At 38.4% G+C, this 26,686-nt stretch overlaps 1 protein-coding gene and 1 long non-coding RNA gene across 3 annotated transcripts in view; one reads left to right on the top strand and one right to left on the bottom strand.

Annotated features, from left to right (window-relative positions):
- Positions 1-11,159, bottom strand: part of PAQR3 (progestin and adipoQ receptor family member 3) — a 35,119-nt gene extending 23,960 nt beyond the window's left edge. For both annotated transcript variants that reach the window (XM_074273493.1, XM_074273492.1), the window contains exons 1-3: positions 10,826-11,159; positions 5,832-5,994; positions 1,758-1,913 (exon numbers count right to left, since the gene is read on the bottom strand). In XM_074273493.1, the coding sequence (XP_074129594.1) occupies positions 1,758-1,913; positions 5,832-5,994; positions 10,826-11,010 (504 nt within the window). In that variant the 5' untranslated portion in view covers positions 11,011-11,159. The remainder of the gene's footprint in view (positions 1-1,757; positions 1,914-5,831; positions 5,995-10,825) is intronic.
- LOC141546018 (uncharacterized) lies at positions 1,909-21,586 on the top strand. The gene is made up of 5 exons (XR_012483211.1): positions 1,909-2,336; positions 6,364-6,543; positions 9,621-9,900; positions 16,153-16,249; positions 21,235-21,586. It is a non-coding gene; the product is annotated as an uncharacterized LOC141546018 (long non-coding RNA).
- Positions 21,587-26,686: the final 5,100 nt, after the last annotated feature.

Raw genomic sequence — 26,686 nt, 5'->3', positions numbered from 1 at the left:
TTAGAGCACAAAAAGCAAAGAGACTTAACAACAACATTCCATAACAGTATAAGAGGTCTTTCCTGGCAGTTTTATTCTCTAGCTCAAAATCTAATCTAAGATGAAAATTCTCAGAAGAGTTTGGAGGTTTTGTTAAGAAACAAAGGGGAAAAAAAAAAAACAAAAAAACTTTTGTCCATAGGTGAGCAGGAGATAATCCATCTTGTTAGAAGAATACAACAGAGAAAAAGTATTGAACTCTTGCGCAATCTGGAAGAAAGTCTCCAAAATGCTATGCCATGGCTGTCTTATTCACTACTTTTATCAGCAATCTGGATAAAATTGCAAAGGGCATATTTATTAAATCTGTGGATAATATTGAGCTGGTAGGAATTAGATAACAGAGTAAGGATTTAAAAAGATCCCTACAGGCACCAGACTGCATTTAACTTAGATAAATATCATGATAAATGTGAAGTTCTAGACTTAAGTTAAAAACAAATCTATTTTACTACAAATTCAGAACAGGGAAGGCATGATTTAATATCAATTTAAGTAAAACCAATCAAAGTTTTTTTCTTTCTATATATATACATATACACACGCAATTATCCCATTCTCTAAAGGAACATATGAAACAGACCAAATGAAAGAAAAATTCTTATTTCTTGCTTTTTTTTTTTTTTATTAGCATGTGTGTACCCACTCTTCTTGAGTTCTCTTTTTACAACACTATGGGTGGTAGGAACCTTATGCCAAAATAAATGTCCCTTCTTCTTGTTTGCTTTATTGACCTACATAGGTTTACTTTCATTTGTGAAGGAGGGATAGCTAATAAGATAAAAGAATGGAGATTTAAAAAAAATCTTTCCAAGTGCAGCTTTGAGGAAGTGCCAATAAATAGAAAAGGCATGAAGAAAAAGGAAGCTGGAATATTTAAGACAAATTTTGTCTCCAATTGTGCTGAGGCTTGGCCCCATTTACTTTCTCTGAGATTTTTTTTCCCCCCCTGAGGCTGGGGTTAAGTGACTTGCCCAGGGTCACACAGCTAGGAAGTGTTAAGTGTCTGAGATCACATTTGAACTCTGGTCCTCCTGAATTCAAGACTGGTGCTCTATGGCCCCATGTACTTTCAACTGTACCTAAACAATTGAAAGTAATGCTTTGGTCCTCAAAGAAATAAAAAACAAAATGATTTTAAGCTGACAATGATATAAGATTAGAGAGAAGAGGAAATGCCTGATTTAAAGATGTGGTTTTCTGTATATCTAACAAATAACTGAAACCATGTGACTTAATATTCAAAGGAAATTAAGCATTAATTAACAATTGAGACAACTCTGAATACTTTATATATCATTTGCTGTAGTTGCAATTTACCAATTTAATTGTCCACTTTTGTCTATGTAACACCAATCACATGGCACGTGGCAAGATCTTCATAAATAGGAGTAAAAGTACCTGAGGGTATGTTATCAAACACTGTAGATATACTACTACTATACAATAACTCATTGTATACATCCTATGGCACACAATTTTTCCTTACTGAAAGAACAGAAAATTGGTTTAAAAAAAAAAAATGACTAAGATTCTAGAACTCAATTCCCACCTCAGAAATCACTTTTATAAATAAAAATTCTACTTCCATACAAAACACTTTATATTCTCCACTGGAGAAATATACGATACTTATAATTATGAGCTTTTAGTCCTAGGAATTGAACATTAATATGAAAGACTGAAAAGTCAATAAGAAATATATTTAAATTACTTACATTATTACAATAAAATGCATAAAATACTCCTGACACGTAACAACCCAGTATTCCAACAGAGATTCCTGCATAATCTAATGCCATCCATCGTCGACAGGTTTTTTCTGAGCGATGGCAAGAGAAAAGGTGATAGCCCACAGAGCAAAGCATACAAACCTTCAAAAAAGCAAACAAAAAAACCCTTAGTGATATTTAAAAGAAAAATTTTAAACCAAAATCAAGGCAAAGATTACTGAATCTAATTCCTGAAAATTAAAAAACTTATTATCTAAAATTTAACTAGTTATCAAGACTATGTATGACCATATTAAATTAAAATGATTAAGCACAGTAATGTAACAGTACATTCATTAACTATGTTTCTGAAAAAATATATTAAAGTATCACATCTTTTAATCAACTAAGTTTCATGAGAAAGTCACAAGATAAATGTGGCTTTTTTTTTGATTGCAGGATAAAACAGCATTATTTAACATATATATGGCTTCCAACTGACAAAACAATGCATCTGATCTGATCATATCAATGGGCTCCACAATTGACACAACAGGGAAAGGGCAAAATGGGAAGAGCTGAAAGGTAGGTACAATGACCAATTCTAGTCCCAGTTTTGGTGCTAAGTGTATGAATTTATCTAAGTAGACCTGAGTTTTAGTTTTCTTATCTATAAAGTGAAGGATTTGGAGGAGTCAATCTCTAGGGACCTTCTAAATCTATGGTTCTATGGAATTGATTAAATCAGAAGTTCGTTGTTTTGCTGTCTGACTTTTTCACATAAATATCAAAATTAATTAATTTAAAATATATAGAATATTTAATTTTCTTGATACATTTTCCAACCTTTGTCTATTAAAGATTATTATATGTTATCCTGTAGGATGGATATGACCTTAAAAAGTCTACTGACAAACTGTGTAAACTGATTTGTTTTTCATTAATTTTGATTACAAAATTGGATGTAGATTCTAAAAGGAGGAGGAAAATTTGGCATTAGAAATAATAAAAACATTACTAACATCTTGAGAATCAACTTTAAAGGAAAAATAACTTCCCGATAAACCTAAAGGAAATACACATTTCAAAGAAACTTTAAAAATTACATCAGAAACTATTTTTCCTTGAGATTAGTTTATAAGAAAGGAAGGTATGTTCTGTGCGTTTCTTAGTTTTGCAAGTCTCAAAAAATGTCTCTCTATTCAAAGAAAGAAGGATAGATCCTGCCTTTCACTATGGACATTTCACATCTCTAATTCACTCTCCCCAACAAGAGCATGCTTATTATTAGTAAGATAGTAAAGCAAATGATATGACTATTGGAACTTTTGTTTGATTAGTTTCTTATTTTCTTTCAATTAGATAATGTAGAGAGAAATATTAAAAAGGCTAAGGGGGAATCAGTGATTTCTATGTATACACATATGCGCGCACATGCACACACACAAATTTAAATTCACTGCTGAGTGAGGAGACTGGATTGGTAAGGGACCAACAGATTGGATTTGAGAGGAAGTAATGGCTCATTAGACTTGAATCAAACACTGACTTTGCACAAAACAACCACCATTAAGGGAAGCCTATGTGATTTGTAAATCTGTGGAATTTCATTTTCAAGCAATATGCATGCATACATATATATATATATATATATATATATATATATATACACACACACATACATACACATATATGTATAATTTTAACTAGATATGATAAAATATGATTTCCTAAAAGATCTTTTCCTTTAGATATAACATCTCAGTATGCTTACAGTATTATTATATTGTTTTTATTATCCTCAGGGTTAAATGTTTCTTCTTTAAGGAAAAATTCCAATTTTGTAATGAAAAAAGAGGGGAAGGGGAATCAGTTTAAAGATTTGTTATTAATAAATTTTAAAGATTAAATCCATTCCATAGAGTGAGCTGAATTAAAAAAAAAAAAAAAAAAAAAAAAAAAAAAAAACTTTTTTGGATTACATACTCTCCATATGGAGATTATAAGGCTGATTATAGTAAAATTTTAAATCTAAGATTTACTACCTGAAATGATGATGATGATGATTAACATTTTTATTATAAAGGATAGCTAGGTGGTATAGTAGATAAGAGTACTGGGCCAGGAATACATGAGTTCAGATCTACCTTCAGATACTTATTATTTATGTGACTCTGGATAAATCACTTATTCCTATTTCCACATTTGTCAAATAAGCTGGAGAAGGAAATGGTAAACCATTCCAATATCTTTGCCAAGAAAATCACAAATGGGATCACAAAGAGTCAAAAACAGGACAATAACAGAGCTTACCTATGTGTCAGGCACAGTGCTAAATAAGTACTCTTATACATATTATCTCCCTTGAACCTCACAACAACCCAAGATAAGAATACTATTAACAACCCCATTTTACAGTTTGCCCTGGGGCAAACAGGGCTCAAGTGACTTGCCCAGGGTTACATATTAAATATTTGAAGTCAGGTCTTCCCTGACTCCAGGCCTAGCACTCCATCCATACTTACTAAGCACCTGATGTTTCTTTTCCTTTTTCTTTTATTGTTTAGCCACTGTTTACGAATTCTTCTCTTAGGAAAAATTCAGGGACTATATACTAAGTAAATATAATTAGGAAAATGAACCTGGCTCAAAGGGAAAAACAAAAATTGTTTCAAAGTCAAACAAATGATTACCTACTACTTGGGATTACTGAAACTAGTACTGTTGGTCCTTAACACAGAAAATAATGGGTTTACATGTGTTTGTTTCTTCCTTTAGCATTTTCACAGAGTCACTGTAGTTTTTATAAATATAATTTGCATTTTAGGTTTGGACAGTATCAGGCCAGGAGTCAGGAAGACTTATCTGCCAGAGTTCAAATCTTATCTTAAAGACTTAATTAATAGCTGTGTAACCTGGACATATCACTTAACCCTATTTGCCTGTTTCTTCACCTGTAAGATGACCTAGAGTAGGAAATGGCAAACCATTCTAGTATCTTTGCTAAGAAAGCCATGAATAGTGACATGAAAAAATGGACATGATTGCAAGAGTTGAACTTATTAGGTATGATAGAAAAATCTATAAATGGCATATAGGGATAAATTATATTTCAGCCAAAGATTATGGTTTAACCTTCTCAAAGAAAATTGTTATTTTCCACTGTTACAGAATCAGAAATATGATGGAATTATAGAACAAAGTAATAAAGTTAATTTCATAAACCATAAGTGAAAGTCAGTTTTATTTCTTTGAAAAACATGTTTAGAAATTGTTTAAAACTATAAAATTATTTCCAATGCAATTTTTATTATACCATCAACAAATTATTAAAATTTAGAAACCACATCAACATTTACTGAAAATTCTATAAGATTTAAAATGGACAATGAAATTACATAAAAGATCATTCATAGAAATAAAACTAACTTAAAATGCTATAAATATAAATGAAATAGACTGAAAGCTAAAGCAAATCCTAACCACCGTAAGTCACATCAGAGTTTAAGGAGACCCTAGGAAGTCAGAAATAAATATTAAAAGGACATATAAATCAGATAAGCACAATATGTTGAAAAGTAGGAAAAACAGAAATATTAGAAGCAACTGATACAAAACAATAAAGGGGGAAAATAAGTTTATATTAATTTATTAGACATTCTACCATTGTCTGATAAAATTGATTACAATTACAAATCATTGAGAATCATTCATTAAATGCTGACTTATGTACCAAACACTGTGCTAAATTCTGGGGTTACAAAGAAAAAAGCAAAAACAGTCATTGTTCTCATTTAAATATTTACAATGATATTAAGTGAAGAAAGAAATTTTTTGTCTGTGAAACTGTGGTTTCTTAATCCTGGAACTTGATCTCAAATGTCCAAAAGGAAATAATGAGTTTTTTATAAGAAGATTAATAATGAGTAAAGCATGAATTATTATTTAATTTGACCTATTTACTTCTATGCTCTTTTAAGCAAACAGTATGGTGAGGCAATCCAATATCACCTGCCAAAGTAGGCCTGTTCAAAATTTTTTCACTATTCATCCTCCATTATTGTTTAGAAAACTACTTACCTGAAAGCAGAAAAGACAAATAGAACAAATTACAAAATCTTCTCTGGAAGCTCTGGCTGAAGGTAATACCGAAGTCATGTCATATATGCCCAGAGTGAAGAAGAGGAAGAAGCCCAGCAGATGACTCCATATGTTTACTGTCTCATTGGATAAAATGAACAAGCTGAAAAACAAGCATGCAATCAGTTATTTCAGATCCCAATTTGTCCGACACTCTGCCAGCATTCAAATGTTAAGGAGAAATTTTTGGTTATTAACAATATGCTTTTAAAATGTTTGCAAGCTGAGGTGAGGTTATCCTAACAAGTCCACTTTCATACGAAGGTTAGAAACAGCGTGGCAGAATAGAAAGGATGCTGTATTTAGAATCAAGATCTGGGTTCAAACTCCAGTTCTCTGACTTTAGGCAAACCTCTTAGCCTTTCCCGATCCGAGTTTCTTCCTCTATAAATGAATAAGTTCAAAGATATTCTCTAAGATCCTATTCACAGTCCCATTAAATCTGACTCTACTAAAACTTGCTGATTTTTAGATCAACTCTACTCAGTTATATGTTCAAATCCAGATATCACATCTGACTTGAGAAAAGCAACCAATGAATTGGAAAATATTTGAGAGATCTGTCCAGCCTGATAAATTTGATCATTTGATTTTGAAACTAAGAGATGATTAGCCTACACTCATCTAAACAAGTTTATTGAACCTAAGTCAGGTAAGACATAATTTAATATTTTATAGACACATAGGTATGCAGAATTAGAAGGATCCCAAGATCCATACCCCCTCCCACCACTTTTTTTTTTTTTTTAATAGATGAAGAAAATAGATCCTAAAAAAGTTTAATAGCTTAACCTAAATTATTCATTTGGTGGCTAGAATTGGGGCTAGAACTAGCTTCTATCTAGGGTGTGCTACATATTACTTGTGTGATTTAGGGAAAAATACCTCTGGACCTGTTTTCTCATTTATAAAATGAGGAAAATGATGAGGAAACCCCAAAACTCTTAAAACCTCCTTGAACTCTGCCTCAGGGACTCTGTCCCACCCCCCAAGCACAGTTTCCTCCTTATCTAAAAACCCATTGAATTCTATTCAAATTCTAACCCTGACTGAAGCTCAAGCAGGAAGCCAACCTGGGACTTTACCCATGGGCCCCTTCAGATGGTCCAAAGCCCCCCTATTAAAAGGGCTAAACTGGAGTCCACTCTTTGCAGAGATGCCAAACATGGCATCAAGGATTTCTGCCCACTGGACCTGTGATTCCAATGCCTTTTATCTTTACCCTCAACTTTACTAATTAGACTTTACTTCCAAACCCCACAATAAATCTCTTTTATCAATCTAGGTTTTTGGGTCTGTAAATTCCTTTACAGGGGACTCTTGCGCTGCTACTAGACCTCATTTAACTCTATATCCTTGTGCCGAATCCAAAGGGGTTGCAGGAGAGCTCTATTTGACTCCCTGTACTCCGAACCTGCCAACTAGACCTCAATTAAATCTAATTTCATTTAGATACTCCTTATCTAGCTCTCATCAATAAGACTAGAGAAGACTAAGATCCCTTCTCTCTCTAATACCTATGAATAAGTAAATCACTGGGTATTTATGAAGTAGCTCTAATGTGACAGAGCCTGAGGATACAAATACAGAAGTGAGACAATCCCTATCTTCCAGGAGTTTACATTCCACTGGGGATGCAGCACAAAGTAACATCATTACAAAGTAGCATACCTGGGAGAATCCAGAATAACTGCTGGATGTGGAACTTGAGGAAAGCTAGGATTTCAAGAGGCTGAGGGAGAGAACTTTCCAAATCTAGGAGAGAGGCAATTTACACAAAGGCAGAAGGAATAGATGAGAGGTCTCATAGAGGGAAGAGTCAACAATCTGTTTGGTTAGGTTACAGTGTGATATTAGGAGTTATGGGTAATCAGCTGGCAAAGAGAAGTCGAAGCCAGATTTTATATTTAATGCTCTAAAGAAAGGAGTGATATGATCAACCACTGTCCTTTACAGTTTGAAAACTAGTTAACTAAATGGTAGCAGGATGGTGGAAGATCAATTAGGAGTCTATAGCAATAGTATACACAGGGAGTGATAAGAACTGGATCTAGTGGTATTGTGATGTGAATGAAAAGCATCAAGAGATATCCAAGTGGAACAGGATTTGGAAAATGACTTAGGGCATGTGAGAATGGGTCTTGAAAGGAACTTGATTTTCCAAGAAGTGAGTGAAAAGGAAATGCACTTTAAAAACATCAGAAATGCAAATGCAAAGCAGTGAATAGGAAAGGGATAGAAAGGGAAAGAGGGAAGGGGAAAAGGAGAAGGTGGAGAGGCAGATGATGAATGATGTGGTCCAAGATGATTGCAGAACTAGGGAAACTTTATTAATATCTCACTTCTATATCACCAACTACTGGTGGTGTTAGCCAAGAAGTTATGGAACAGAAGTGGGCGGTTTGAATTATTTTTGTTCTCAGGTGGGCTGATTTGGGATCAGCTGTGGACCATTTGCAGAAGGGGATACAAATAAAGCCACTGGAAACTCTGAGACTCCAAGTAATTTACTTGTTAGCAGCTTTTAATGTCACGCCTTGGGTTTAACATTCCAGTTGATATTTGTCTTTCATTCTTGAAGAGCACCATGACAGCAGGGAGGTAACAGCATAACATTCAAGTGGATTTAAGTGAGGAAGACCTGGAAAGTCACCAGCCTCACTTTCTTCTTCAGAGCCATCTGGGTCTAATGGCCAAACATAGATCAGGATGACTGGAGATGGTCCTGGATACAATAGGAGACCTTGGCCTTTGAAAGCTAAGATGTTTAACAGATCCCAGTTTGACTGAGGCCACACCCATCCAGGGATGAAGGGTGGCAATTGAGGCACAGAATCTCCTTTTTCCAGATGGCTCCGGAGGGGAACTTGAGGGAAGGAGAGAGAGAGCAAAGAGAGATGGGGAAGACAGAAGGAGAAAGACAGGGAGGGAAGGGGGTAGGGGAAAGAGCATCTAGATCAGGGCTTTCTTCTTCATCTTTGTGTTATCACAGAACATCTTTGTGTTATCACATTAATCTCAGAATAATGTTTTTAAGGTATAAGTAAAATGCATAGAATTGTAAATGAAGCAAATCTACAACCTAGAGTATATCCACAGTAAGGGGGAGGAACAATTATGAGAACACTCAGTCTGACAAGAAGCAGTGCCATGAAAACCCAGGGAGAAAAAAATGGTGAAAAAAAGGTAGTCAATAGTATTATGTAACCTTACTCTTTTAAAGAGGTTCAGACATTGGTTTAAATGTGAATGGTCAAAGCAACATGGTGTAATAGAAAGTGTATTTGACTGGAAATCAGGAAATCTGACTCTTCTAGGAACAAACTTAAAAAGGGCCTTGGACAATCTTTCTTTAGTTTCACTTGAAGGGATCTTCTTTGAGATCTCCTCAAGGTTCTGACTCTCATTCTATGAAATGGTTCTCTAAACTGAAGGATGTTAGCCATGAATTTCAGTTTTAGGCTAAAGACAGACTTTCAAATAGTTTAAGCCCCGTTAAAAGTTGTTACAACCTTACAAAAAGATGCTTGAAAAGACTGCAGCCGGATAAGTATGTGCTTTTCGGCATCCTCCCTCAGTCTCTATAGATACCCGTTTCCTAGTTTGTAAAATGAAGGGGTTAGACTAGGAAAATCCCTTCCAACTTTAAGTCTATGATTTTTTGTGATAGTGCTTCCCAATTTTTAGAAACATTAACCACATTGTTAGAGGAAAATGTTTTATTTGCAGACAAAGGAGGAAGAAGCAAGGAGATAAATTCCAGCTCACAAAAGCACTTTTTAAGAGCGAGACAACTAGATCGAGAGGAGAACCGAATTGAAAAGGACCAAGGCAGGACAAGCAAGAGGAACTCAAGCTGGAAGAACAGGACTAATTCGGAATGACTACATCCCACTATGTTCAAAAGCCCTACTGAGAAACTCGTAAAAAACAGTCAAGAGGGCTGAAGACAGCGAGAAAGTGCCAAAGGCTGGCCTAGTCCCTCCGCAGGAGACTTCACTTTCCGAAAGTAAGTGTAGATCCTGTGAAGAACGGTACTTTTTCTTGATGATGCTGTATCTGTGCGGCACAGCAATACAATCAGGAAGATTTAAATGCAGCCTTAGACATGAGCTTCGATCCTGAGGGGCTTAAGTCTGTAAAATGGGAATAATAGCAGCATCTACCTATCTAGGCTGTCGAGGGGCTCAAATTACATCTTGTAAGGGACAGTGTGACTCGTTAAGCCACCGCTATTTTATTTTGTATTATTATTCCAGTTTACAGTCTGGGGATAGGAAGTATCTCCTGAGGCACTCTCGGATTTATTCCAGGAGAGCAGTATGTGCCTTTCATAGCATCCTCAGCGCTGAGTCTGGCACATAAGTGGCACTTAATAAATGCTCCTGGGGCAGCTAGGGGGCGCAGTGGATAGAGCACCAGCCCTGAATTCGGGAGGACCCGAGTTCAGACCTGGCCTCAGACACTTACTTCCTGGCTGGGTGACCCTGGGCAAGTCACTTAACCCCAGCCTCAGGAAAAAAACAAACAAACAAAAAAAAACAAATAGGAGAACAACTCCAGCAACCAAACAAAAAACAAACAAACAAATAAATAAATGCTGGTGCCGAGTTAAAGCAGTGCCCTGTGGGACACCGGAGCTGGGGGGCTTCGCAGCCCCTTCGGAAACGGCCGGAAACCGGGGGTTTGTTCTCGGAGAGGGGGCTCAGGTCGGTTTCACCCTCCCCCCAGGAGGAGCAGGGGAGAACTGAGTGAGTCCCCTCGCCTCCCACCCCGCCAGTACCCCGGCACGCGGTTCTCCCCGGGCTCAGGGGGCGGGGCCAATCGATGCCCTTCCCACTCCCGCCCGCCGGAGCAGGAGCCAGGGTCAGCCCGGCAAAGGGGAGGGGGACTCGGAGAGGCGCCGCGCGGCTGTGGGGGGGCGCGGCGCCTACCTCTTGAGGCAGAGGCGCGAGGGCAGGTAGGCCCTGTAGCCGTCCGTGATGTAGGGGTTGTCCTTGAGGGACACGGGGATCTGCTCGTAGGTGTAGAGGCGGATGCCGCGCGGCACCAACACGGGCCAGTACTGGTAGCTTCCCAGCTCGATGTAGTGCGCGTTCTTCAGCAGCTTCGGGTGCATCGCGGCCGCCGCCAGCGCCGCCCCTTCCTCGGACCGAGGGCGGACGGGCCCGGCGCCGGCTCCGAGCGAGCGGCGGCCCGAGGCAGCGGGGGCGGCGACGCGGCGGCCGGAGACCCTCCCCGTTCCTCGGCGCAGCCTCCGACGCCTCGTCTGCGCAGACGTGGCGGCGCTGACGTCATCACGCTGGCTGGGATGCCCGCCCGGCGCCATCGCCATCGCCATCGCCGCCCACCGGGCTGCTACCTTCCCGAGTCGGTCGGGGAGGAGAGCGGAGCGGGCGCGCGCGCACGGCACGCGGGAGCGCGCCTAGAGCCCGTGGCGCACGCGTGCTTTCTATCTCCCAGACTAGCTTGTGGCTCCCGGTCCGGTGATCCCGGAAGAGAAGGGGGGAGGATGAAGGGAATGTGACGGATCGAGGTTCCCGGTCGGAAAATCCAATCACTGTATCACTTAACACCTCAGGGCCAAGCTCTCCTAGTAGGTTAAAAAAAAGGAGGCAAAAGACATTTCTGCCTCTAACGGGGAGACCACACGCAGATCCATAGCTAGCAAGCAAGCTCTCTGTGATTAAAAAAACAAACCCCAAATCCTCATCCTAGAGATCCTCTAAATAGAATGCGCTGGCTTCCCATTACCGGAGGCTTTCAAGTCAGCCTTGAGGTGGGGATGATGTCATAGGCTCTAGCTGCCCCGAAGTTAAAGCCATTCTCCCCTCCTCCTCTCCCTCCCTATATCCACAGCAATCCCTAGAGAGGAGGGGGCACTTTGCAAACTTCAATTCTGTGTTTTTCAAACCCTTCAGTGCATTCCCACACCTTTACTTAGTTGCTATTAAACTCAGCTAGAGAAAGTCAGAAAATCATACTCTTAGAGTATCGGTTCTGCGCACATATATTGTACCTAGGATATACTATAACATAGTTAACATGTATGGGAATGCCTGCCATCTAGGGGAAAGGGGAGAGGGGAGGGAGGGGAAATTCGGAACAGAAGGGAGTACAAGGCATAATGTAAAAAATTACCTATGCACGTGTACTGTCAAAAAAAAAGTTATAATTTAAAAAAAAAGAATTCTGAAGGTGAGGTGAGAGACTAGAAAGCGAGAGAAATAGCTAAATAATAACCCTATTGGGACAGAGTAAGTTGAGAGAATGAATCCAGAGGATGTTTTCTACCTCACGGTGTATTTCTAAGAGGAAAGAAGGAAAAGTTATGTTATTTAAGATTTTGCCAGCTATCAGTAATAAGAGCAATGATTATTTCAGGTGGTACAGTTTCAAGATGAATGGAGAGTATTGGTTAGCAACCCTAAACACACTTTATTCTTATTAGGTGAATGCATAGGAATTGGGAGCCCGGTTTCCTATATTTGGGGAAACCTAAGCACCAGTATCTTTGTGAAGAAAATTCCAAACGAGGTCACGAAAAAGTCAGACTTTAGCCAAAACTTTAGAAGTGTAAGTGCCTAAAGTATTACCCCTGTAACTGAGAGGTGGTAGTTGCTCTTCTCTGTGTGTGGTGTATTTGTATATGACAGGGAGGTCATTAGTTTTGTTTGATTGTATGTTTGTTACAAGGAATTTGTTTTTCATCTCTCCCTGTCTCCTTGTGTCCTTCCCTCCCTCCTTTCTAATAGGCCTGGGAGGCAGAGAAAACTGTTCTTATTTGGCAGTGTCCAACTCTTTGTGACCCCAACTTGGGACTCCACCCACGGGGCTCCCTTCAGCTAAAGATCTCATTATAAAAAGAACCAAACTAAAACCCTCTCCTGGCAGAGGTTCCAAACATGCCAGCTCCATGCTTGGCCTCCCAAGGAGCCTCTGTCCACTGGAATATTCTTTCCCAGTGCCATCCTCTCTTTATCCTCACCTACTTCCTAACCAGATTTTATGCCTCTCAGGATTTCTAACCTTACTTCCAATCCCCATAATAAACCCTTTTATCAATCTAGGTTTTCCAGTCGGTAAATTCCTTTACAGAGAACTCTGCGCCGCCAGAAGGGGTTCCCCAAAACTCCCTATCCTTGCACTGAATCCCAAAGAGTTGCAGGGGAGCCAAACCTCTCTGTTTGGTTCCCTGAATCCCGAACCTGCCACTAGACCTTCTCATGTAACTCCCTGACCACCAGAAACCCTAATCTCATTTTGGGTCCCTAAATCTAAACCTCATCATAATGACTTACCACTTCCTTCTGTGCCTCGTTTTACAGATGAAGAACCGAGACAAACAGGATTAAATGATTCGTTCAGGATCACATAGCTAGTAACTGTCTGAACAAATCTGAACACATGTCTTCCTGACTCAAAACCCAGCCCTCTATCAATTGTGTCACTGAACTGCTTTCAGGAGAGAAAACAGATTTCTGCCTATTAAAAATAAGTAAATAAATAAAGAAGTAGAGGAAGTGCTATAGCTGTGGAGTACTTTCAGAAAAGGTTACCATATTATTAGTTTTGCTTAATTGTTTTATTTTGTTAAAAGAGGCCTCCCAGGAGTGGAAGTACTCTCTAAATGCTTCTAATGTGAAAACATAACACATCAATAACAGTAAAAAATTTTTTAAGGAACCAAAAACAATCCATACTTTATAAAACCATAATGGGCAGTAATAGTAAAACAAGGCCTCCCTTTTTCAAAAGATGCTATTTGGGTATATATGTATATATGGATAGAGACAAAGACAGGAGAGAAAGGCAGAGAGAGGATAAAGGGACACTAATTCAGAAGACCACCTGATCAGCGACATGTTAATTTGGGTAATATATGCATTTAAAAAATTAGGATATTACAAGTGTACTCATAGCTATTAACAAGGCCAATCTCTTCTGCATAATAGTGTATCTTATTGATGGATCTTCATTTTGTTTGCTGTTCTGGAGTTTGAAAAAAAAAAAAAAGGCAATATCATTTGCAAGCACTTCTATTTTCTTTGGATTTTGCTATAATGTTTCCCATGATCCTGGTGAATACTGAGTGATCATATGTCTCCCTGTTTGATATCTCATTTGATGTGGATATGTAGCAGCTTTGAATCATGGTTACTTCCCTAGTTAAATCTGTTATGGAATCTTGTATAATATTAACATTTGTGTGGGAAACATGTTGAGAAGTTTAAAAAAGGCAGAACTCTGTTCTTTAGAGTAACATGTTTTTCTTGTTTTAATCAGCAAGTATAGTGAAATCTTATATTTTCTATTTAGTAGTTTGTGTGATTCTGAATCTCTTGTCTGCTGTTTTTGTAAAAGCTGTTTCCCTTTTCATATTTTCACCATGGTTATCACTGAAGCATGTACAGGCAGTCCATTCTTGTAAAGATCGTATAGAGATAATAAAGTAGGTCGTGTATCATTATACATTCTTGATTACCTTTTTAGTGTAACTATTTATCATCTTTTCCATTACTTTGTAATCTTAATCTCCCTATCTTTGGAACATCTTAAAAACCCTCAAGTGTCTTTAAAATAGTTTTACTTCCCATTTGCTTTCCGTCTGTATTTTTTGGAGCTGCTTCAGACACTTTTTTCAACTTTATCTTAAATGTCATCTGTTTCCTCATATAACACATTAGATTTACATTTCATTTATTGTATCTAAAAGATTCATTGTTTTCATTTTTTATTTGCTTTTTAGTTTAAATATGTATATTTATATCAATGTGTCTTAGAACAGTTCTAAAGTCTAAAACAGTGTTGTGGAGAATAAAAGCTTAAGTCATCATGCACACAATCGTCCTGAATTCTAAACAAATACCACTACAACTAGCAGGAAAGGGGAAGCCTTCAGCCAAGATCTATCTGAAGAAAGTACTCTTTGGGAGAAGTAGGAATTGTAGTCTAATAATCTCCAAGAAAGCTGGCAGAGAAATTAATTTAGTTATATACTTTGGATATTACTTTCCTTCATTTTGCTAAATTTATAATAGCGAGGATTTATATAACACTTTACAAATACAGGATGTCCCAGAAATCTTAATGCAGTTTTAACTTTAGTAATGAGAGCAACCACATTTTGCCTTACAACAATCCTGAGAGGAAGGTGTAATATTCTCTCTAAAATGTAATATTCTCTTGTTGGGGTTTTCTTGGGGTCTCTTGGAGGCAGCCTTCATTTCAGTACAGTAATCACAGGACTACAGCCAGGGGTTAAAGTCCAAATCCTTTATTGTCTCTTTCCAAGTCTTGTCTCCTTTCCTGTGGCCCAGTTAGCTTTCTTATAGTCCAGATCCTTTATTATCTCTTTCCTGGGACTGGGCAGCTTTCTGGAGAACTTTTCAATCTGGCCTTGGTTCCGAGAGCTTGAGCTCCTGCCTGCCTTCTCTGGCTTCTGAATCTCCCCAACTGAATCCTGGCTGAGGCTCCGAGAGTTTCTAGTGCGCTAGTCTCTCTGGCCCTGAGAACTTCTTGGTTATATACCCCATACTGAGTATATACCAATCATTCTATCACTAGGAAACCATTATTTGTTGTAGGATTAAATCAATGCTAAACTAGATTTAACCATTGTCTCAATTCTACTTAGTACCTTGTTTCAAGTTCTGGCCCATAATAACTCCTTGTAGGATTAAATCAATCATACTGAACCATAATAAATTAGATAACTATTGTCTCTATCAATTCCACTGACTTAGTTTCAAGTTCTGGCCCATAACAGGTAGGTATCACTATCACTCCTATTTTACAGATGAGAAAACTGAGGCAGTATTTAAGTGATTTGCCCAGGATTACACAGCAAAGGTTGGATTTGAATTCAGGTCTTCCTGACTTCACTTTAATCCTCCATTTACTGATTTACCTAGTTGCCTATTTAGATTAATTAACCTTTGTAAAGGGCTGACACTCTTGAGTTAATTCACTGAGGTTAGAACAATGGAGCACTAAAGGCTAATTACCAATTAGACAAATACTCTATAAGAATATGTTTGGAAAATGGCCCTTCCCACTATCCTGTGCTGGCCCAATCGTTTGGTGTATACAGAGAATTGTGGCAGGGACTAGGAGATGCAGGGAGTCTAGCCAGGGTCACTTCTGTAAGAGAGACAAGGAGGTGAGGTAACAGAGATCCCATGCGTCCATTCTCTTCACTTCTACTGCTAAAGACCAAGAATAAAGACTTTTGATTATTCTGATTCCGGCTGATTCTAAGGTATCCAGGGTGCTAATGCAGTCGCCACATTTGGTGCCCAACCTAGGTGGAAGAACCCTAACTCCACTGAAGAAGCCCTCAGGAACCTGGAAATAGGGTGAGTATTTTAATAGACAAACAGGGAACTTTATTACGGGCTAAACTAGTAACCTTTTCTAGCTGAAATGGGGCAGATATTAGGAAAAGATTCTCCCCCAGCCCCAGCCCCACCCCTGCCCCAAGGGGGTGCTATAGAAAGCATGCTTAAGATGATCAAAGGACAAGGTTTAATTATAACTTGGTTGCAGATGGCTAGACTCTTGGGTACATTAGAACGCATGTCCCCTTAGTTCTTAAAGGAAGAAGAAATAAAGACAACTTTGTGAATTCTACAATGATAAAGGTCTCATTCAATTTCCAAGGAAACATTCTATATATACAACATAATACAATTGGCCTTAAAGAATCCTTCAAGTTATAGAAAAAAGAAAAATTTTCAGAATAGCCAGATGAGGAAGTGTGAGGAAAAAGAGGATATGAACAGATTTATAGCAATATCACTAGAGGGCATATAGAGTTAAGTGAGGAAGAAGGGTGTGGTGAAGGTCCTGGTGATTCTCACTAAGACCCGGCAGCTTCTACCCCACCTAAACTAGAACTGGTTCTTGACACACCCCCATCAACTTCATCTTCTGTGATGGAGGGAAGAAGAGTAGTGGGAGGGGCAGTGATGTCACCAGCACCTCCCCCCCAACACTCACCCCCTCCTATGACTAGATTGCAAAAGGCACTATTTAAAGCCGCAGAAGGCGGCCAGGATTTAGCTGATTGGAAAATCAATTTGTATCTCTTGATTCAACAATTTAACTCTTCAGGTCAAGAATGTAGAAGATATACTCCTTTTGATGCAGAAATCCTCAAAGACCTGAAAAAGGCTTTCACTCTTTGTGGGGTTATATCAGCTTATGTCAAGATGTTATTACAGAATTTGGTTTATGAAGTCTTAACCCCTAGAGACTGGAAATCTATAGCAAGGACATGCTTAGAACTTGGACAAAACTTATTGTGGCTTTCTGAATATAATGAGCTCTGTAAGATAAAAGGCCAACAAAATAGTCATAGTGGAGTTAATCCTCCAATCACCTGTGACCAATTAACATGTGTAGATTTTTATGCAGACTTTCAGTACAGATTAATTATCCCCTAGCAGCATATGAGCAAATTACTGCTGCTGCTATCAAAGCATGGACTTCTCTCCCCAGTGAAAACAACAAGGGTGAGGCCTTCACAAAAATTACACAAGGGCCAAATGAACCCTTTGCTGATTTTGTGGGACATCTGCAGACAGCTGTCATATGAACTATTAGTGAAAATGCAGCAACAGAAATTATGATAAGGCAACTTACTAAAGAAAATGCTACTGAGGTTTGTAGAAGAATTATACTAGGACTACACAAGGATGCTCCTTTAGAGGAGATCATAAGACACTGTGCTACAGTGGCCACAAATGCCTTTTATAGCCTGGCTATGATGCAGACTTCCCAAGATCCCAACATGGGAAGACAGGGTCCCTTTTGGCAAGGGACTTCTAGAGAGACTCATCAATGCTTTCAGTGTGGTAAAATAGGGTATCTGAAAGCTCAGTGTTGGCATAGAGACAGAATGAGAAAACAGGGTGGGAGAACAAGACTCAATACCCCATGTCCAAAATGCAACAGAGGGTTCCATTGGGCATCAGAATGTAGACTGATTCAGGGAAACAGAATGAGGGGCCCAGCCCCAGAGCCCAAGGCAAAAAATACTTGGGGCATGATGGCAACTGATGCTACACCCAGAGAGTCTTTAGAAGTTTAGTACTCAGACATGACCAATCAGCCAGGAAGTCATCTGATGAGAGAAAGAGATTACACAATCAATCAGTCAGGAAGCAACCTGATGGGAGCAATTGGGGAGCAATAGAGTTGTATGCAGCTGGGACAACTGAGATACCTCCTAGAAAGGTGAAATCTGTTCCTGTCCAGCCTATGGATCCCCTGCCTCCAGGGACTGTAGGCTTGACCATTTCACCTCCTGAGAGTACTTACAATACAGTGTCCATCCATACACTGATGTGGGAAACTGAGGAATGTGTAGATAATATCCCAGTCATTAATACAAGTAGACAATGTGTGACTTATCAACCAGGTGAAGTAGTAGTAGCATCAGGTTTACTGATATAGACTCCTAATACTCAATCTGGTGATAGTCGCCCAAATTCTGACTCCAAGCAACAGAATCCAGGAATATACTAGACAGCAGCTGTGACAGCTGACCAACCTATGCTCACTATCTGTATAAATGGCATACCATTAGAAGGACTGGTGGACACAGGTGCAGATCGCATAGTCATTACAGGTGCTAACTGGCCCAGTCACTGGCCAAAGATTAAGGCAGACACCTACATGTCTGATGTAGGAGAATCAATAGTAGCTGAAGTTAGTGCTACCCTTTTGAGATAGAGATTTGAAAGTGAAATAGAAATTTTTGCTCCTTTTATAGTTGAAAAAATCCCCATCAATCTGTGGGGAAGAGACATTTTACAACAATTAGGATTAAAAATGAGTACTTTGGGTTTTTTAGGCAGGGTTGCTGTTAAAGGCCTGCCAACACTTTCACCTGTTCCTATCCAATGGAAAACTGATACACCAGTGTGGATAGAACAGTGGCCCTTAGCTAGTGATAAAATTCAAGCCTTATTAGATATAATACAGGACCAACTTGACCAAGGACACTTACAACCTTCTCTACATCCTTGGAATTCCCCTCTATTTGTTGTAAGAAAGAAATCTGGAAAATGGAGGATGTTGACTAATTTAAGAAAGGTAAATGAACAGATGGAAACTATGGGAACTCTTCAACCTGGACTCCATCACTTACTCAATTGCCTAGAGAATGACCTCTTTGGGTTATAGATATTAAGGATTGTTTCTATTCTATCCTTCTAGATATGGAGGATTTGAAAAGATTTGCATTTTCAGTGCCCAGCATTAATTTAGCTGAGTCTTATAAAAGATATGAATGGACATTTTGGCACAGGGAATGAAAAACAGCCCTACTGTTGCCAAATGTATGTTGTTGTTGTTCTTACTCCAGTAAGAAAAGCATTTCCAAAAGTAATGTTATTACATTATATGGATGATATTTTAGGATGTGTACCTGAGGGACAAATGTTAGAAGCATGTCTACAAAAGGCCATGGAAACACTAAGGAACTACAAATTACACATAGCTCAAGAAAAAATTGAAAGACATACATCTTTTCAATATTTAGGATATGAAGTATACCCTAAGGTGCTTACAGTACAAAAAGTTTCCTTAAGATTAGAGAAGCTCAACACCTTAAATGAAATTAATAGGAGACATCCAATGGATGCGTCCAGTGTTAGGGCTTCACTACCTATCAATTACAACCATTATATGACATTTTAAGGGGAGACAGTGCTTTAAACTCACCACATCAGCTTACAAAATAAGCTCAAGAGGCTTTGAGAGAAGTTGAACTGGCTTAATCAATGTGGTTGAAAGAGTCACTCAAAAACCTTTGGAAATATCAGTTTTTGCTACACAAGAGGCACCCACAGCAGTCCTTCATCAAGGAGACAGTGTGACAGAGTGGGTGAACCTCACAGCACAAACAGAACAAAGCCTTACTCTTTACCCAGTGCTTGTGGCTAGAATTTTATTAAAGGTCACTCAGCGAGCAGTACAATTATCTGGGATAAGACCTGACAAGATATACACCTTTTATACTAATGCACAAATTAATGTATGCTGTGAAACCATCCCAGAGTGGCAAATTTTATTAGCCATGGCTCCAAATTTTACACACGGGTCTCCATTAAAGATAACCAGACTATTACATAATTTACAATGGATTCTTGAAGAAAACGTTTCTAAAGTTTCTCTTAAAGGACCAACTATTTTTACAGATGCATCCAAACATAATATTTGAGCTGTATACTCTTGTGACTTAATTATAAAGAGTAGTCAGAACTCTTTTTCAGTCCACTCCTCAGAATGAATTGTATGCAATTATTCTAGCTCTTACTTATTATCCAGGAGATAAAACTATAATACCTGCTTCAGCCTATTCAGCAGATGTGGTACAAAGAATTGCCACAGCTCAAATAAAAATTTGTAGCCTCTAATATATATCAGCTCTTGAAGGAACTTCAAAAGCAAGTGAGAAAGCATTCAGGTAAGATTTATATTTTGCATGTCCACTGTCATAGTGGACTTCCAGGTCCTATTTTTGATGGTAATTCAAAGGCAGATAGCCTTCTAACCATATTGGCCAGTACTCCTTTGTTTCAAGAAGCCCATTTTAAATATCATTAGGCTGCTCAAGCTTTATGTTTACAATTTGGAATAAGAAGAGAGGAAGCTAAGAGCATAGTAAAAGCCTGTACAGCTTGCCTTCTTTTCCACGATCCTACACTGCCTCCAGGGAAGAACCCTCATGGTTTGAGACCTAATGAAATTTGGCAAATGGATGTGACCCACTATAAATCTTTTGGTTGTCTGTCTTTTATCCATGTTGTAATAGACACTTTTTCAGGATTCACTTTTGCAGCAAAAGAGACAGACAGTCCAAGTGGTCACTGAATTCCTTATACAAGCATTTGCAATTATGGGTGTGCCAGAAGCAATACAAACAGACAATGGACCTGCATATACTTCTAAACATTTTGCACACTTTTGTGCACAGTATAAGATTTTACATACCACTGACATATCCTTTATTCCTCAAGGACACACAATAGTAGAGAGGAGAAACAGAGACATTAAGATGCTCCTCCAAAAACAAAAGAAAGAGGGAGCCACAGGTAGCCTTAGAGAATTTCTAAATCTAGCTCTATACTATTAACTTCTTGATTTTTGACAAAGATGCACTGGCTCCGGCAGACAGGTTTTTATAACCCACTGGAAGGGCAGTGTTCAGTGAGAGCAGCTCCACTATCTTTAGATAATCACCAGATATTGTGGAGAGACCCAGAAAGTGGTGAATGGAAGGGATCAGATAAGTTAACTGCTTGTGGGAGAGGATTTTCTTGTATCTCTACAGATGGAGAAGGAATCAGATGGGTGCCAACGAGCTGTAATTGCCTTGTCCATCAGAAAGAGATGGAGCAGACCCTTGAATGAAGGAGAAGACCCAACAAACATCAGGTGGTTCCTGACTGTCTGGCAGTTATGGAGTTTGACTCATGGACATCAAAAATTGTTGGATTTCAAAACCCTCAGGAATCATTGGATTCTCTGAGATATGATAAGACTGTTACAGGACTTGAAAACCCTCAGGAATTATCAGATTTTCTGAGAAATGATAAAACTGTTGCAGGACTTCAAAAACTTGCAGGGATCATTGGATTCCCTGTCACATGAAGCAATGGACAATAAATTGATTTTGGACTATCTCTTGGCTACTGAAGAAAGTGTATGTGTGACTGTTGTTTACATATCCTCTTTCTAGGACTTCTGGAAATCTTTTACAAGACCATTTTGATTCATATTGTTTGTTATATCACTACTTGCGTGTACGATTCATGTTTGTTACACCACATTGAGCCTGCACTGGCTGTGGGGGAGTCATTGCTAATAGCCTGTGTGTTATTGCTATGTGCTTGTATAATACCTCCCATTCTGATGGCTTGGTGCATACCTATTTCTAGTAAGACCCTTCAACCCAGAAACCCGCTAGCAATCCCCACTTCCCTTTGATGCTTTTCATCTCCCTTCCTGAGAAGTCAGGGAGGGCATGATCACCTCCTTTTTGGGGTTTTCACCTCCCTGTGAAGTCAGGGATGGCGTGACCACCTGTGTTCTAAAACAAAAAAAGTAGGAGATGTAAGGGGTGAAACTCTTGAGTCAATGCACTGGGGTTAGACAATAGAGCATTTGAGGTTAATTACTGATCGGACAATACTCTATAAGAATATGCTTGGAAAATGGCCCTTCCCACTATCCTGTGCTAGCCCAATCATTTGGTGTATACAGAGAATTGTGGGAGGAACTAGAAGGTGCAGTGAGACTAGCCAGGGTCACTTCTGCAAGAGAGACGAGGAGGTGAGGTAGCAGAGATACCATGCATCCACTCTCTTCACTTCTATTGGTAAAGACCAAGAATAAAGACTTTTGCTTATCTTGACTCCAGCTGATTCTGAGCTATCCAGGGTGTTAACGTGGTCACCACAAACCTTCATTTCTTTCTCTCTCTCCCTGCCTCCCTCTCTTCTTTTTCCTTTCATTTTCCTTTTCCTTTTCCTTCCTTCCTTTCTTCCTTCCTACTTACTTTTCCATTTAATTCTGAGGTCCATAGTCTCTCTTGACAACTTTTCATACCAATTTTTTATTTATACCAAAATGGATAAAATAACAAACCAGTTAACTGACTTTCTCATTTTCCATTTGATTATTTTGATTTCATGTGGATAGCCTCTTTTTGGAGATGATGAGAACTTTGAGAAAAGGCTTGATTTTGTTTATAGATATTTGCAAGATTATTTTATTTATTAAATAGGAAATACATTTATATCTCAGCACAAGGACAGTCTTATAATAGAATAATGAAATACGTATCATATTATTGATGTTCAGGAGTGTTACCCAAAAAGTATATTGGAGTTCTGAACCAATATCTGTCTCATAAGAATGTGTAAGTTCATACATACATAGAGAAGTTAGTAAGTAAAGAGTTTCTTAGCAACTAACAAAGATAAAAAACTAGGAAGAAGATGGCATTAAAGTGTGATAAGTAGGGGATTATGGGGCTAATTCTAAAAGAAGTCCAGTGTCCTAATAGATATTCACTTCAATCAGAATACATCTTCATACAGCATTGTTGTTGAAGTGTATAGTGATCTCCTGGTTCTGCTCATTTCACTCAGCATCAGTTCATGTAAGTCTCTCCAAGCCTCTCCATATTCTATCTTTGGATGGGGGGAGATCAGTAAATATCAGAAACATGAGGAGTTTCCCAGAGTACAAACATAGATTAGAGGCCTGCAAGCTGTAGCTTAAAGGTAGCCCTAATTATGACTTGAGACTTTGCAATAACAAGTTGAGCTACAGCTAAAACTTGTAGGTGTTTGACTATCTTAGATAAACTCACATTCCCATCCTGTCCTTACCCCTCCCTGCCCCACACCCTTTCATTAGATATGATAAAGGTGTTCTTTGTTTAAATTAGAATGTGAGCCTAAATTCCTGGATTCCTCAGCCAATGGGAGAAAAGGTCAGAAGGGGAGGGTGGGGGCTTCTGTATTAGGGTCTATAATCTTGTGTTTTGCAGTTTATGCTTTACACTCCTCTATGTTGGTAGTTGCCCTTTCTCTGGAGATTGTAATAAATCTTTTTTTTTTTTTTTTTTTTTTTTTTTTTTTTTTTTCTTTTTACCTTGATAATCTCTGATTTTAATTTGGTTAGGGACTGATATCCTACAGAGATTTGGGAGTTAGTTCTGGGATTTTCTTGTTCATGAGGGGCGAATCCTCCATCACAGAAGACAGATACTATGAACCTTGGGAAAGGAACAATCTAAGGTAGCTGGCTCTGAAAAAAGTGTCTTAGAAAAGAGTCCTTTAGGAAAAATCAGGATGAAGTACCAAAATCTATAGGGATTAAATATGGTTGTTTTGTTTGTATAGGTGAAACACTAAGAGGAACTGTCAATCCCCCAAGGGCTGAATCTAAACTCAAAGAAGACTTTAATACTGAAGAAGAGTGACTATGTAGCCTTGTAGTTGTCTACTTCTGGAGAACCCCACCTCCCCCAACCCCCTCAGCTGTCAGGCTCCTATGATTGTGGCTCACCTCCATGAGGGGCTGAGAATGGGAGCATGATTGATTTAGAAAAGCAGACTGCAAATGTGTGTGTGTGTAACTGTATTTTTGTCTTCTATGTTTCTCTCAATTAGCTGAATTACAAAGGAAAAGATCTGACCATTTGGGATTTTAAAATTCTTGTATTTTTACATAATTGGACTTATGCAAATAGATTTTAGCTAGGGAGAGGAAGCACAAGTTTTGAGATGAGGAAAGTTTTTAACTGCCACACCAAAAAGAAAAAAAAAAAAAAACCTGACATATTTCTGTGTTTCTAAAACTGGCCATTTTGGGTCTGAATAATTAAAGTTAGAGAATTGCTAAAACATTTTAGCCTATGGGGGAGGGGGTTTGAGAGTAATAATTAAGTTGTTTGGCATTATTACTAGGTCAGCTAATTTGAGTTAATCTATTGTATTTTTAAGTAGGCCTAATTTACATGATTAAAAGCTTTCTGAGGGCCTGAACCTGAGACTTATGGGAAAACTGCAAAAGAAAACAAATGCCCTCTCTGGGATTTCCCATGCTTCTCTCCCTTAGAGAGGCTTGTGGAATCTGTCCTGGTTAGGCTGGCATCCTTGGCTGGCCCGATTCTTCTGGGGTTTGACCTGGTGCCTTCAATATGCCTCTCACCCCATTTCTGGCATGGAGGATGGGCTACTCACTGGGCAACAAACCCTAGCCAGACACCTGGGTCCAAAATTCTCTGACCCTCTCCCCTAGGATTCTAAAGCCTTTCTTATAGCCCTTGCACCAGAAATGGGAGCTCTACATGTTCTCCTCTTGAAAGGTCAGTTTTTTGCCACCTTACATTTTGGAGCTTTGTGTGTTTAAATTGGAATTCTGATTCCAGTATTATAGGAGATAATTACTATTAATGGGCATGGGCTAGAAATATGGATAAGAGTTCAGAAATTTGTGTATATTAATATTAAAGTATTGCTACTAGAAATTTAAATCTGTATTTGATTTGATTTTAAGTTAAAAAAATTGAGTATTAAAACAAACTTCTCTGGTAACTTATCCAAAGAGGTCACATGTTTATATCTCCTAATTAATGAAATATATTTAAGCTACTATGTTTTTTCCTAAATTATACATTAGGCAATTTGTAAAAATTGTATGAGCTATGCCTTAACATTTTGTCAGCCCTGATAGATGTGTAGTATAAATTTTGTGAAATTTGGTCCAAAGTTATTTAGATATTTTCTATATTCAGAATCTTAAGGTTTGTCTAGCCATCTCTCTTTAACAAAGAAATAAAAGAAAGAAAATTTGTTGTATAAGGATATGTGTAATTGCAAAACAAATTATATCTAAAAGATGTGTAATATGTCTAATATGTATTGAAGAAGTGTCCCTCTGAAGGGAGGGAGCCTGGCTCCAGAATATTCAAAGTAGGTTTTACTGAAATGACACCACTGGGAAAACATATAATTTACTGATTATAGTGGACCATTTGATAGAATGGGTGGAAGCTTTGCCCTGAATTTTGCTGCCTTAAGAGGGGTTAGTGGAATAACATTGGAACAAACTGTACCTATCTATGGATTGGTAGAGTCAATGATTCTGATAATGAAACATACATTACTTCTAAAGTTTTATAAGAAATAATGAGGAGGATTGCAAATTGAATGATAATTCCATACACCTGGTGATGTATCTTCATCAGGGAAAGAGAAAAGAATGAGTTAAATTCTTAAGAAAGATTACTAAATTGATGTTAGAGACTAAATTGCCTTGGCCCAAATGTTTGCCTATTGTTTTGTTAAAAGATTTAGAACTATACCCAGAAGTGGTCTGGGACTTTCCCCATATGAGATGCTGTTTGGTTTATTTTATTTGGGAGGAGAAAGGGAAAGACCCTCTTTTGAAACAGAATAAATTTTTAAGGAATAATATACTGGCAGTGTTCTCATTCCTTTCAGCCCTTAGGAAGCAAGAATTGCTGACCCAGACAACACCTTTTTGTAGTTCCAGGAGAGTGGGTATTTGCTAAGTCCTAGAAGTAGCAGAGTGGAAGGACCTTAACAGATGCTATTGAAGTCCAAGATTGCAGTCTGGAAGCTGAGGACCAGGGTTAAAGGATCTGTAGGGGAACCTCAAGAATGGATGTCCTTTTGAACATGGTTAATACCTGAAATTGTTTTGATATAGGTTGGTTATTGAATATCTTAAGGCAAAATGACTTATGTGATGTTAAATTTAAAAGCATCTATTTAGATATGAAAATAAGCTATGAAATTTCTGGGATGAATCTCTTGCTATTATCAATGTAAGATTATAGTCAATACTTATTTAGAATATGTGATACTTGAGAGCTAAATTCACCAGAAGCTTTGAAATCAGAAAAGAATCAGAAAATTAGTCCATGTCCCATTCTAGACCTGGCCTTCACTATTTAATACCTCTTGGTGGTCTTAATCTGGAGCCAGCTGGTGGAAAGCTGAGAGCTTTGAGTTATACTACTCCCTGTATAGGTATATAGCTTAAAATAAGGGTAATACAGACCTCATTGGCCAGAATGCAAAGTTTGAACAACCTAGAGGGAGAGGTCCAACTAGACTTGAAGTATTAAAACAATGAGGATGGACACATCAGGTTCAGAGGGATTGGAGACTAAGGATGAGATAGTTGAGGAAATGTATCAGGAATAGTATGAGAGGTCTTCACAGGATAAAAATAAAAAGGAG

This window comes from Sminthopsis crassicaudata, chromosome 6, assembly GCF_048593235.1.
Source record: "Sminthopsis crassicaudata isolate SCR6 chromosome 6, ASM4859323v1, whole genome shotgun sequence".
Classification (NCBI taxonomy): Eukaryota; Metazoa; Chordata; class Mammalia; order Dasyuromorphia; family Dasyuridae; genus Sminthopsis; species Sminthopsis crassicaudata.
This window is presented reverse-complemented; position numbering and strand designations above follow the sequence as displayed.